The sequence below is a fragment of the Leucopleurus acutus genome (assembly GCF_964270905.1).
Source record: "Leucopleurus acutus genome assembly, chromosome: 6".
Taxonomy (NCBI): Eukaryota; Metazoa; Chordata; class Mammalia; order Artiodactyla; family Delphinidae; genus Leucopleurus; species Leucopleurus acutus.
The window spans coordinates 47,538,363-47,553,066 of NC_139149.1; the positions used below are offsets into that span (position 1 = coordinate 47,538,363).

The following is a 14,704-nucleotide window of genomic DNA, read 5'->3' on the forward strand; positions in this document are numbered from 1 at the left end:
AGAAACGGAAAATGGCATTTTATATTAGTTTTAAAAATCAATTTCCATTATTAAATAGAAGCCTGGGAAAAAAAAGGTATTGCTACTCATAATTACAAGAAAAGGATGACAATATTTTAAATGAGTAAACTTTGGCCCATCGTGCTCACTTCATGGTGTGAAGAAAACAGCACTTGAATGATTTTTTCCCTTAATTTGTTCTAAATTACAGCAAAGTGCTCTGCAAGAAGCAAGTGCTTGTGTTAATTAACTCTGAGCAAAGAAGGTCACTGGTATACATAGTACTCATTTTGTGGCTTTGGTTACAGATTTTCTTTTGCAATTAGAATTCTTCATTAGGCTTTATAAACACATGCAGATTTTCACTTTTTTTATCTAGTATTTTAGATTTAGGCACACTGTTGTTTTTCTCTAAAAAACTTTAAAATTGCAACAGTACTAATGGAATTGACTTAAGAAATAAAACATATGGTTCAACATATTTATAAGTACACCTAAAATATTAACCTTTTATATAAGCCTGAATATTATAACTGAATTTTAAAAAGTGCATACACTATTGTACTTCAAATTTTACAACATAAAAGTGAACAAATCCGAGTTTTCAGTCATTTTATACTGAGTTGTAAACATCAGAGATAAGATTCTGAATGCTGTAAATTCTTGTAAGTAATCCAAGGTACCAAAAGTTTCATCTTTAGAGAACCATGAACAGCTAAGTCAATGTTTCTAAAATAGATATAACTTTTAAGTGTTTATTTCTAATGTTCAATTATAAAACCTTTAGTTTTTTTCAATATAAGCCAATATTTTTATGCCTAAGAATTAAGAGAGCCGTAATGTGTGTTAATTATGTTGCTCATATAACACGTGATATAATATAGACTTTTAAACTGAAATTGTTTATGGAAGTAAATAATAATGCCATGGTATGATCAGCAATGCAGATTTACTCACCCTTTCCATTCCACTCCAGTAATAACTAGGAAGAACTATAAACAAGTTGGCTTTAAATAGATTTAGCCCTAGTTCAAAGGTAATAATGTTTGCCATTCTTGTGATTGTCTTTTTTCTGAGGATTCAAAAGTTAAGTGTATGCAAATTCGGTACATCTTTTCTTCATTATTGGCCCCAAACTAAAAACTTTCTTTCTAACTCAAAAAGATATCAAAGAAATCTCTTTTATCTAAAATTTTCTACTATTTAATAGGCACTACTCTCTCTGTCAAGCTTCTTTCTCTACCTGACAGAATTAATCAGTACCCTTTTTTTCTGATTCTTTTCATCTTGTTTATATTTGTATTGCATTATATTACACTTATTATTTACATATTCCTCTTCCTCTGAGACCTCATGAGCACAGAGATGGGGTTTTGTTCATACTGGCAGCTCCAGAACCTAGGGCCCTCTCTGGGCCACTGTAGGCTCTCAATAAATGTTTACTGGTCAGAATTGCTCATCAATGTTGTAACCACTCAACTCTGCTGTTGTAGCCTGGAAGTGATCATACACAATAAGGGAATGAATGAGGATGGCTGTGTTCCAATAACTTTATTTACAAAGACAGGCAGCAGGCTGGACTTGGCCCTGCCAATTGCTGCTCTTTATCGTTGTTTTGAGGGGTGGAGGAAGAGAGAATAAAGATTCCAACCATGTATAGTAATAATCACCACAAAGTTTCTTATAAATGTTGGCAATAAGAATTTTGATGGATGTAACATTTTGAAATACCTCCCAATGCTCGTTCCCGAAGAACAAAGAGGAAACTAAGCAAGTTTTGTTTTTTTCCCCTTCTGTACTTTGTCTACCATGAAGACTAAGCCATTAGGTTGTAGTGGATAAGCACAAGTGAGAGAATTAGAAGTGCTGATAAGACACTATGGAGGTGAATTAAAAGAAGAACGTAGAGGCCAGAAAGCAAATAGAAGTAACTGTGGCTGACAAGACCTATGTTTGTCCAAATCCTCCACCAGGTGAGCTGTTATAGACGGATTGAAGAAAAGTTGGGTTTTTCTTCCTTCTCATTTGGGGCAGGAGAAAAGAATGTCATACAGCAGTAGTCCTCAAAAATTTTTGCTTGCATACTTCCTAAAAGAATTTTGAAAAAAAATGTATATCGCTTCCTGCCTTTCTAATTTGACATCTAAAATTGTTTATAATTAGGATGCAATTTTCATCAAATTATAATGACATTTAAAAGTAAACACGTCATGTCACCCTTTCAATATATCCAGTGGAATCTAATATCATAGCAGATTTTTAACTTTTTATTTTGAAATAATTTTAGATTTACAGAAAATTTGCCAACACGGTACAGAGAATTCCTATACACCATTCACCCAACTTCCTCTAATGGTACATATATAAACATAGTACAATCATTAAAACTAAGAAATTAATACTGATACAGTACCACTAACTATAGATTTTAATTTCACATTTTTCCATTATGTGCATTTTCCATTCCAGGATCCAATCCAGGATTCTACCTTGCATTTAGTTGTCATGGCTCCTTATTCTCCTCCAATCTGTGACATTTCCTCAATCTTTCCTTATCTTTCATGACCTGGACACTTATGAAGTCATCAATTATTTTGTGTAATGTTCGTCGATTCGGATTTGTCTGATTTTTTTATTGTTAAATTGGGATTATACATTATTTTGGGGTGGATACCAAAAAAGTCGTGTGCCCTTCTCAGGGCATCATTCTAGAGGATACATGATACTGATGTGGCTTATTACTGCTTAAGTTAACCTTGATTACACGATTAAAGAGTTTTCTCCATTGTAAAGTTAGTACTTTCCAGTTGTAATTAATGACTATTTTGGAGGCACTATTTTAAAGCTATGAACATTTCCCGTTTCTCCTTAAACGTTCATCCACGAATTTTAGCACGCACTGGTGGATCTTGCCTGTGACAATGATTACTGTTGTGTTTTCCTAATGGTGATTTTTCTCTCATTCCTTCTACATTTTTAATTGGGATTCTTCTGTAGAAAAGAACTGTTGCTCCTCCCCAATTTACTTATTTATTCATTCATTTATTTATTTACATTAATATGGATTCATAGATATTTATTCTATGCTTAAAATCCAGTACTATTTTTATTTTGTTTCTCAAAGCGTTCCAATTTTGGCCATTGGGGACTCCTTCAGGTTAGTCCTATGTCCTTTGGACATGACCCCATCTTTTTGTAAGCATTTCCTTACTTTCTAGCATCACAAGATATTTCAGTTTCATCTTGTATTTTTCCTGCCCCAGACCTGGAATCAACCACTTCACCGAGGAGCTCTCTTTCTTTTGATTGGTGATACCATGATAATTAGAATTCTATCATAGTCTATTTAAAGATAGAAACACACAGAAACAAGCTCTTAGCAGTCAGAGATTCTTGTTTCTTTTTCTGTTTAGTCTTGTATTTCCATTCTAATCTCCACACAGAATTTTATCCTAATATTTTATTCTTGAAACTATTTTATTCATTTCCTTGCCATATTTGCCTGTAGTAAAATATGTATATAAGTTAAAATTATTTTTAAAAATTTCCCTGTGAACATAGGCAGTGTTATACATTTTCTTCTGTATTGAGTTGCCATTTCAATTACTATCAGCACACAGTTGATCAGACCAACATGAATATATTACAATGCTTAATAAATAGTATATATAAAACTAAAATGTTATAGGTAACGCATCTCTTAATGAAATGGATGTATCATAGAAGAAGGTAATTAATATTAATTAAAAATTGCTAGGATGAGCCAGGATTCAGCATGAATTCTATTCCCGCACTCCCTTTCTTTTGTAGCTATATGTGCTGAGAAAATCTGGCAGAGATTGCTGGTGCTCACTGTCTTCCATTATCCTCTCCTTCCTGAGCACACTGGGAGACCTCCCAGACTTCCTTGCAGTTAGGATGGACCCTGTGAATAACTCTGGCCAATGATATGTGAGCGGAAGTGCCATGTTGTGTTTCTAGACCCAGAAACTTGAGTTCTCTACTCCTTTTAAAAATGACTATCAATTTTGCCTGTTACTCTTTCACTTACGGGCACTTTGCTTTACCTGGCATACAAAGTAAGGTTTGGAAAAATAAAATATTGTTAATTTCATCATACTTTTGTTGATACTACTTTTCTATTAAAATGTCTTTATATGAATACATGTTTTAATCAGAACACTGGAGTTGCACATATAATTCATCCAATTGAATGAAAATGTTCATCATAAAACTTAATTGGTAAAGCCAATCTTCATTGTCAAAGAAATGATCCAAATAAGACAATGTTCAAAAAAAGTCTGATTTCATTTTGCAATTCAAATAAGCATGATAATACTCATCCCCAAAGCTCAGTTAGAAATCTAAGATAAGTAAAGCGCAAAGTCTTGCCATGAGCTCTTAGCCCAGATAAGGTAACACCTCAGGGTCTTATCAATAGCTGCACTGTCTTTACTTTGCTTTCCCTAGATTTTCTCTCCAGAAATAGTCTTTCATAATAGACAGGGGCTGGATGAGATAAAGTCTCAAAGGAAGGCAGTTATCTTTCCTGCAGTTTATATATATATATATATATATATATATATACATACACACACAATGCATATTTAGACTATCCTAACATGGGGCAAAATAACCCTTTTCTAATCCACCACTTCATCCTTAACAGAAAAATGTATGAAAACAGAGGAAGACATGAGAATTTACGTGAGAAGTTTCACTGACATCATTATTTTGAAATTTTGTCTTTGTCTGGTGCCATGGAGGATTTTACCAAGAGAAGGCATCATCATAATATTTGGAGTAAAAGACATGTCTTTTTTTTTTTTTTTTTGAGGTAGAAAAGGACATTTCTGCAAAAAGAGGTGGGAAAGAAGAACCAGCATGACACCCTGATCTCAGGCAAGTCAATTCTAAGAAAGAATATATATAAAGGTTAATGAGTCTGGAAACTGAGCTCCTTAAAAATATTGGGGCTTCCCTGGTGGCGCAGTGGTTGGGAGTCCGCCTGCCGATGCAGGGGACACGGGTTCGTGCCCTGGTCCGGGAAGATCCCACATGCCGCGGAGCGGCTGGGCCCGTGAGCCATGGCCGCTGAGCCTGCGCGTCGGAGCCTGTGCTCCGCAATGGGAGAGGCCACAGCAGTGAGAGGCCCGCGTACTGCTAAAAAAAAAAAAAATATATATATATATATATCTCTCCATGCCCCTGTATCCCTTGGAAGTCTTTATGCATCCACAGGGTACATATTCTCAATTTAAAGACTGTTAACTTAGAGAATGTATTTCAATAGCCCATGGAAGCTACATAATTAATCGAAGATAGATCTCTAATTTCTTCTGTCAGGCAGAGGTAGGGGACCCACTGAGGCAACCAAGGCCTTAGGAGATGGAGGACCTACTATTTAGGAGGAGCCTGGACCAATGAATAACTGAAGTCTTCCTGCAACCCCATGTTAGTGTGGATGAAAAATAAACCTTTGCTGTGTTAAGCCAATGAGATTTTGGGATTGTTTGGTCCAGTATTAAGCCTCCCCTGACCAAGGGAGTAACTAACTGATAGTGCTGCAGAGGTGACATGGCCTTATTGCCAAGAACTGTAATGTCCAGGTGCAGAATTGAATGGGAGTCACAGCCAGGGATAAGGCAATGCCAGGGAAAGCCAGGATGGGGCCAGTCCAAAGAGACTAGACTACAGGTTACACCAAATACAAACTTCATAGAGACGCCAGTAGAATTCCCAGGTGTGGGCCAGACAGCCACCATCAGTGGACACCAGATAACACAGACACAGTCAGTTATCACCTACTCCCCACAGTACCACAAGGACACAACAAGTTCTCATACATCCAACCACCATTTTGAGGAGGGAATGGAAACTCCGGAAGACTGAATGTTTATCTAGTGAGACCATGTAATGCACCCTTGATAGGGAATGGAACTTTCAATAGAAGAAACATTTAAACTGAAAGAAGACTGCTGTAATTGGAAGAGCCCAGTATACCTTCAGTTGGAAAAATCCAAGATTTTCTGTTACTCAGAGTTATAGGAAATAATTGACTGTTTTCTGGAGGGGGCACGTTAATTACGTGTGAATGAGTTTGTGACCCTGCTACTTTTTTCTTTTCATGTATAGCATGAAATCTAGCTCAGATTAAAAATAGTTGTGGAAGAAAGTTTTTAAAAGTGCACGTATGTGAATAAAACAGTATTTCAGTAATTCCTATTTCTGAAATTTCAGTAATGGGAAGCAGCGCGTGATCTGTCCATTAGGATGTGTTTCAATACTAAATATCAAAGTACAGAGCACTGACAAGCAATACAGTTTTTTTTTTTTCCTGCAGAAGCACTTTACTAATGACATACTTTGTCAAATTTTTATGTGTGACTGACGACTCAACTTCAATATACCTTGACTGGAAGGATAATTGATTAGCAGTTTTTACCAAGTCCACTAAAAAGAACAGAACTTTAATTTCACTTGACAGATTATTAAATTGAGCTTTTATAACATCTGGTTAGTCCAAGCCAATTTTTCCTTTGAGTCATAAATATACAACTGTCACATAATGTAATATCTTAAAAAAAAAATAAAGTCCCCAAACAAACAAAATTATGGAAGTAGATTGTCTCAGTGTGTAAACTGCACAGCAGTAGCAAAGAGCTGCTTTTGGAAGCTGTATTAACTATTTCAGGCTGCAAGGACTTCATTCTTAGGACACGTTCTTCAAATTGTATTTCTAATGATGATAGTTTTCCACTTAGAAACTTATTCATACTTTCTCCCAAGCTCCATCTTGTGACTACTTGTCACCAGTTTTGAGGCAGCTGGTTGTAATAACTAAAATGCACACTCTAGGGAGACTCCCCCAGTTTCTCTCTATCACAGAACCTTACTTAATTTTCATGATCACCTGATATTTTCTTCTTATGCATTTCTTTACTGGTTTACTGTAGGTTTTCCTTCATTCAAAAATAAGTGCTCGCCCCAATACCTCCAATTTCTAGAATGGCTCTTGGTTCTTAACAAGAACTCAGTAAACATTTACGCAATGAGTAAACTTTTGAACATTGATTATGAAGTCCTTTTACTTTATAAGAAATTAATGAAGGAAGGTCAAATCTATGAGTTTTAATTTATGGATAGTATCATACTTTTAATCATTTTTTCCTGACTGCATGAACTAGCCCAATGCAAATGGAGTCGGTTCCCCCAAACCCTAGTTTACTCAATAGAACTCCCCAGATAAACTCCTTTATATAGCAAAGGTATCTAGATTACTGCTGAAGAGTAATTTATTTAGTACTTGTCTTGTTCTGATGAAACTGTAATTCACATCTTTCATTTTTCCCCTTTAAATTCAAGTTACATTTTATATCTTTTGGTTGTTAGGAGTGGTATATATACATTTTATACCTTTAGTCTTTGATAAAGCTTGTGGATTTTAACAGTATTAGGATAACAAGTCCCTCTGAGCTTATCTATAAGATTTTTTAACTATCCAACTTCGTCATCATTTAGTAATTGATGATTTTAGGCCACATTGCATGGTTGCTTATGAAATTGTGCTGCTAACCAAGATTTTTACTATTTAAAGAAAGGTTATTTTTCTTCTCCTTTAGTTTGAGAAGTCAGAACTAATAAAAATGAATGTCACCCTAAATACTAGTATAGAGCCCAGAACCTGTGAGTTTTAAGCTTAGAAATTAGTGTTTTCCAAACCCTGCTGTTAAACTGATCAGATTAAAAAACAAACAAGAAACCTCTCAAAAGCCTTTTCTTTTTTCCTCTCTTATACAAGTGTAGGACTTTAAAATTTGTTTTGCTTTTCTCTGCCTCTCTCTTTTAATGGAATGAGTATTGGCAAATGTCTGAATAGATACCAGATTAGTTTTAAAATTCCCAAAAATTTTTGGTAGAAGCATATTAATGCAAAAACTATTATTCACATTGGTTTGAGAGTTTTCATTTGGGAGTTTCTTTTAATAGTTTTTGTTTTCTGAAGAATAGCCATTGTAAAATCTCCCCTTTTAAAGAATAGATCACAGTTCGAGGAAATGAATAAATGAACACCTATCTGATTTGGTTACAATTCAAAACCAGTAATCATTTTAAGAATAATTAAAATGGTGACACGATTCACATTAGAGCGGCATCTGGTCTGTAAAGGAAAGTACTCTTCTTTACTCATTCTCATGGCCGTGGCATCCTCTCACTTCATTATTATTGGTCATTCTTCTCAAGATCAGAAATGAGAATATTTTCTTCTAAATGTACTGTACTAAAGTTGGTTGCAGGATAGTAAGGATTTCCAAACTGTGCAAGTCTCCTGAAGATACCACTATTGTGCTTGTATATGCAGAAGGAAAGTGTGGAAATTGCCAGAATTACTATCAGTGTCACTGCTACTGCAAGGGGTATAATGCTGTGACTTGGTCCTGAAAGAAGATGAAAAAAAGAAAACTTCAATGACAAGTAGTAAGATAGATACTGTCACATAGTTACTTTTTTTTTTTTTTTTTTTGTGATATGCGGGCCTCTCACCGTTGTGGCCTCTTCCGTTGCGGAGCACAGGCTCCAGACGCGCAGGCTCAGCGGCCATGGCTCACGGGCCCAGCCGCTCAGCGGCATGTGGCATCCTCCCGGACCGGGGCACAAACCCGTGTCCCCTGCATCAGCAGGCGGACTCTCAACCACTGCACCACCAGGGAAGCCCATTACTTTCCATTTTATTATTTCTATGAAAAATCAAAACTTTCACTACTGTTCTAATCCTACATTTTCCTGGATCCTCCTTTACTGTGTGAATATCTAAAACCAAATACAAAAAATACTGAGACCAAAATTTCCTTTTAATCAGCAAAGTTATGTCATTGCTTATAGCAGGGCTCAGCAAATAATGGTCCATGGATCAAATCTGGGCACCTGTTTTCACAAATGACGTTTTATTAGAACTCAGCCACACTAATAATATTTCTATTGTCTATGGCTGCTTTTGTGCTACAAAGGCAGTGTGACAGAAACCATATGGCTCCTACAGCCTGAAATATTTACTATTTGGTCCTTTAAAGAGAAGTTTGCTGACCCCTGATTTATAATAATCATTATTAGTGCTCACAAACACATACACTGCTTTTTTTTTTTTAAGCTGAAGAATCCCCATCCAGTTTCAGCACGGTGCTGCATTAAAAATATGAGTAAAATATAGTCCCTGCCTGCAAGGAACTCAGTTTTGTTGGGATCTGATGTGGAGTTGGTCCAGCAACGGTAACCTCCCTGGCTTTTTGCAAAGATTAAAAAAATCAGGACCTTCTCACCTTTTAGATCTCAAGAATCTTGGGAAATGAATAATAGCTCCTCCATTCAAAAAGTTAGAGGGTTCCTGTTTGAGGATTTTCTACTGTAAGAATGTATCTTTTCCAAGTAGACTCTATATCAAAGTTTGAACTCTGCTATTTTTGCTCTAAGCAAAGATCCAGAGAAATATGTAGGGAATGACCCAGAGGCAGAGCAGTAAAGGATTTGTGAGTGGAGGAAGTGCCTTAGTGCACTACTTATGCTCATTCACTCTTAAAAGAAATGTCAACATTACCAATAGCAAAAATACACTTTAAAAAAAAAAACACCTCGATTTTGCAATTTTAAAATAATATTGTATAATTTTGCATAATATTATTGAAAACATGTAGTATGGTGTATGTGTAAAGATACTTTTTAAAGACTGTTGAACGAGTATTCATTCTCAGGATGGAGGCAGCGGGCAGGTATAGAAGGGGCATATGGAATCAGAAAATGTGGAGTGTAGTTCTCCATGTAGCCTCAGTTTGGACAAGTACTTTTCTCATCTGTAACATGGGAATACTGTATCTGCTTCACTGCCTTGGAAAGTTGCTGTGTAGGATAAAAGAGGTGTCTTATGTAGTACAGGAAGCTTTAAAGTCCTGAAGAGACATAAGATGTTTCTGATTTGTTCTTGATAGTCGAATGCTAGCAGTTGCTTGGGCACACTAATAGGTTAGTCATGGTTTCCACACAGAGTTGATACCTACACTTTCAGAGCTTCAAAGTTTGGTTCCCACACCTACCAGTTTTTGTTCTAATTCCCAATATCTAATCAGTCACCAAAGCCTGATGATTCTCTTTTCCCATTTCCACCTTCCCTTTTTTGTTCCCAGTTCTATCACTCAAATTACAACCGTCTCCCTTTACATCAGATGGGTGTGACTCCACTGTTGGTGTCTCTAGAGCATGTAGGTGTCCCCTGCGTCCTTCACCATGGAGTTCAGCTCTTTAGCCCAGCACTTTCTGTGGATGGATCCTACAGTAATACGGTTTTATTCCCAACACCACCTAACGTGGTCCAGTCTAAGCTCATTCTCAATTTCTGCCTTTAGTCATTCTGGACCTTTTATCCAATATTCCTTCCCTCCTCTATTCTCATTATCTTTTGCGATTCCAAAGACTCATCCCCTCTATGAAGTTGTCTTCAGGAGCCCAGGCCATATCAATCCCTCCTTCTTTGTTAATACCTGCATCTAGAAACTGTTGTGATTACTATAAACACCTTCCCACTGTTAATGATCCTTGTTAATGTCTTCTCTTAGAAAGCTCTATTATTTGCAACGGACTAGAATTTTCTGGCTTATATTTCTAAAATTATTTATAATCGCCACAACCTAAGTATATAGCTCAAGATCAAGTTATATGACTTTTATAATATATTATGGCCTGCAGTAGAGAATCGCATCTACTTATCCACAACAAGGATACCTAGACCTGAATTATATTTCCTGGGACCAAAGATGGAGCTTAAAATTCTGAGTAGAAGCTGCCAGAATGAGGGTTGCTGGTTTACATTCCCAGCTCTATTTGCTTGAGGTGAACTTCTTTTTTTGCCCATTAAGTTAACAGCTAGGGTGACACAAGAAAGTCATAGTCTTTGATTTGATTTATAATGATTTTTTTCCTTCATATCAGAGGAAGGAGCTGAAATGTTCTCCGACTTGTTTGATGTAAAACAAGATGACAATGTTAGAATCTATCTGAATACTCTCTGAATACTTAGATTTTAAAAGCTTTAAGTGCTAAGGAGGTGGGTCAACTTTAGTCAAGGTAGAAGCAAAATGAAGATTTACTTTCTAACTTTACCCACCTGCTTCCATTTTACATATAAATCCTTTTTTGTCTTGACATGAGGATAACTGCCACACTCCTTCGGGAATCCTCAGGGCAACACACAGATGGGGTTTGACGTGGTCCATCTCTGGCTTCCTAATACCCCAGTTTGACTGGTCTGCGAGAGTTCCATCAAACCACTTTATGGTTTCATCTGTGGAAAAAATGCTAACATGAATTATGTGCATGGTTATCAAACATACTAAGTCTGGAATGAACCTTAAAAAGCAGCCCCTAAATTTAATGAGACTCTCTCCTTATCTGATGCACTAACAGTCATGAACTCAACATCAAAAGGTAGGTATAAGTGAAATTGCCTTGTGAACAACTCTCTTTATTTTAGATGTATTTTTCTAATTTAGTTCATTCAAGATATCATGTTTCTTAATGTAACAGTTTGAATTTGAAATATTCCCTATCATTACAAACAATTTAAAGAAATCATTTAAAGTCCTAACAGCTATATCATTACAAAGTAGATAACTTTCTAAAAGAATTTTACAGTGAGCTTCTTTTTTGTTGTAAAGTGCCCCTTAAAATTTATTAGATTTATAGATAGAATAATAAAATTTGTAGTTTGGACTTAAAAGCTTAAAGAAAAAAAACTTCATTACTTCAGTATATTGAATATCTTAGAAATCAAGTAGTTGCAAACAGTCCTTTATGAGCACAGAGTACAATGAGCTTCTTTAAAAAGCAAGCCAGTGGTATACCAAGGGGTGGGGGCAGTGGTAGAATCCATCCATGTGTAGGTGATAAGGATTTAAAACAAACAATAAAACTAAGCATAAGTCAGTCAGCTTTTTATTATCACCCTGTGCTAGCAGTTTTAAGCAATGTCGGTGATTGAAATACTCTTCCTTGCCAGCATGGACCCATCCTCTACCTTGGTACACCACTGTAACAAGTTCTCTATACCAGTTAAAGTAATTTTCTTTACAAGTACTTTCAACAACCATCAGTTACATAAAGAAAAGAATAGCATGCTCTCGTCTGATTACAAACTCTGGTTTTTATGAGTAGCAAATAACAGTTCTACTAGCACTATTTATCACTGAAATATTTCCATAACTCTGTTGTGCTCTTATAACATTTAGAAACCTGGGGTATTTTCAAGTAAATATGGTTTGGTGTCTATGACTAAGTCTGTGAACACAAAGTTCCAGCCAAGCATCTTCATAATGCAAGATTAAGTATAAGATAAACTTGTTTGTTTTCATTTTTGGTTTTCTGGGATTATTTCAAAGGGCAAGAAGGTATAAAAAGGGGTTAGCAATGATGTCTTTGGAAGACATGGCTTTAGGATATATGGTATTTTTTTAAACAGCAATGTATCCAAGGAAAGTTTTCTGGTTTGCAGATGCCATTTCCATCAACCTTGACCATTGTGTATTTATTTATGCCCTCTCCTCTTCTCTACCCAGTCACTTACTGTCACCATCAAATTGAGCATTCAGCCAAACCGTCTTGACAGAAGAACTGAAAGCTAAAAGCTGGTCTAGGAGAAATGAATTTTCAGCTTCATCTTTGATTGTTAAAAGATTAGATCCTATAAAGGAGACAAACAGCAAATGAATAACTATTTGTGTTTACATGTAAATACAATTAAAATAATGTCTTCTATACCATAATTCATAAAGCTCAGGCTTTGATGCATGTAAATCAATGAAGTTAGAACACTCCTTCACACACCATACACAAAAATAAACTCAAAATGGTTTAAAGATTTAATATAAGACATGACACCATAAAACTCCTAGAAGAGAATGTGGGGAAAATATTCTCTGACATAAATCATAGCAATGTCTTCTTAGGTCAGTCTCCCAAAGCAAAAGAGATAAAAGCAAAAGTAAACAAATGAGACCTAATTAAACTTATAAATTTTGCATAAACAAAATGAAAAGACAACCTATGGAATGGGAGAAAATATTTGGAAACAGTGTGACCAGCAAGGGCTTGGTTTCCAAAATATACAAACAGCTCATATAGCTCAATATCAAAAAAAACACAACCCAGTCAAAAAATAGACGGGAGACCTAATTAGACATTTCTCCGAAGAAGACATACAGCTGACCAACAGGCACATGAAAAGATGCTCAACATTGCTAATTATTAGAGAAATGCAAATCAAAATTATACTGAGATATCATCTCAATAATATCGAGATGCTATCCAGTCAGAATTGCCATCATCAAAAAGTCTACAAATAGTAAATGCTGGAGAGGGTGTGGAAAAAAGGGAACCCTCCTACACTGTTGGTGGGAATGTGAATTTGTGCAGCCACTATGGAGAACAGTATGGAGGTTCCTTAAAAAATGAAAAATAGAGTTACCATATGATCCTGCAATTCCATTCCTGGACATATATCCAGAAAAGGTGAAAACTCTTAATTTGAAAAGATACAGGCACCCCAACGTTCATAGCAGCACTATTTACAATAGCCAAGACATGGAAGCAACCTAAAGTGTCCATCGACACTGGATAAAGAAGATATGGTATATATACACAATAGAATATTGGCCATAAAGAAGAATGAAATAATGCCATTTGCAGCAACATGGATGGACCTAGAGATTATCATACTGAGTGAAGTAAGGCAGACAGAAATACAAATATCATATGATATCCTTTATATGTGGAATCTAAAAAAATGAAACAAATGAACTTATTTACAAAACAGAAACAGATTCACAGACATAGAAAACAAACTTATGGTTACCAAAGGGGAAAGTTGGGGGAGGCATAAGATAGGAGCTTGGGATTAACAGATACATGCTACTATGTATAAAATAGATAAACAACAAGGTCCTTCTGTGTTGCACAGGGAACTATATTCAATATCTTATAATATCCTATAATGGAAAGGAATCTGAAAAAGAATATATATCTATATATCTAACTATCTATCCATATCTGAATCACTTTGCTGTACACCAGAAACTAACACATTGTAAATCAACTATACTTCAATAAAAAAATTAAAAAGCTCAGGCTTTGAAAAGTGAAAGTTTCCATTGTTAATAAGTAATTTTTGACTAGAATTTTAAAAGTAGTATGACATTTATTAAAAGATACAAGCTTGTACTTAAAGAATAGAATATTAATTTTCAGGAACATTAAAGATTCATAATTCAAATTCATTCAAAGGGAACACTTTTTTGGTAAAGTGCAGTATCCTGAAATATTGTCTTGGGTTTTTAATTGTATACTGGACATTGAACATTTTAGCCATCCCCCAAACAAGCAAATTCAATAATATTTACTTTTTCAATTGTTTTTGTTGCCTCTAAAATCACTAAATAATCAGACAAATGAAGAAAACTACATTGTTTACTGAAATGTCAAGAAGGAACACATTGAAAGCATTTTACCACAACAAAAGAATTACCTTCCTTTTTGCAAAATTCGTGAGCAGCCTCAAAACTCGTACTGTCTAAGATGGTAGAAAAACTGTAGCAATTACTTTTGAATTTTATCCAGGGAATAGATGTTTCTGAGCACAACTCTGGGTATCCAAATGGTCTTGTTT

General features: G+C 35.5%; 1 protein-coding gene across 1 annotated transcript in view; it reads right to left on the bottom strand.

Annotated features, from left to right (window-relative positions):
- Positions 1 to 5,609: 5,609 nt before the first annotated feature.
- PLA2R1 (phospholipase A2 receptor 1) overlaps positions 5,610 to 14,704 on the bottom strand; it is a gene marked incomplete at its 5' end in the record, with an annotated part of 117,240 nt that continues 108,145 nt past the window's right edge. Inside the window, 5 exon segments of the mRNA XM_082841351.1 lie at positions 5,610 to 8,228; positions 8,230 to 8,438; positions 11,153 to 11,329; positions 12,608 to 12,724; positions 14,564 to 14,704. Of these exon segments, the coding sequence (XP_082697477.1) occupies positions 8,184 to 8,228; positions 8,230 to 8,438; positions 11,153 to 11,329; positions 12,608 to 12,724; positions 14,564 to 14,704 (689 nt within the window). The 3' untranslated portion in view covers positions 5,610 to 8,183.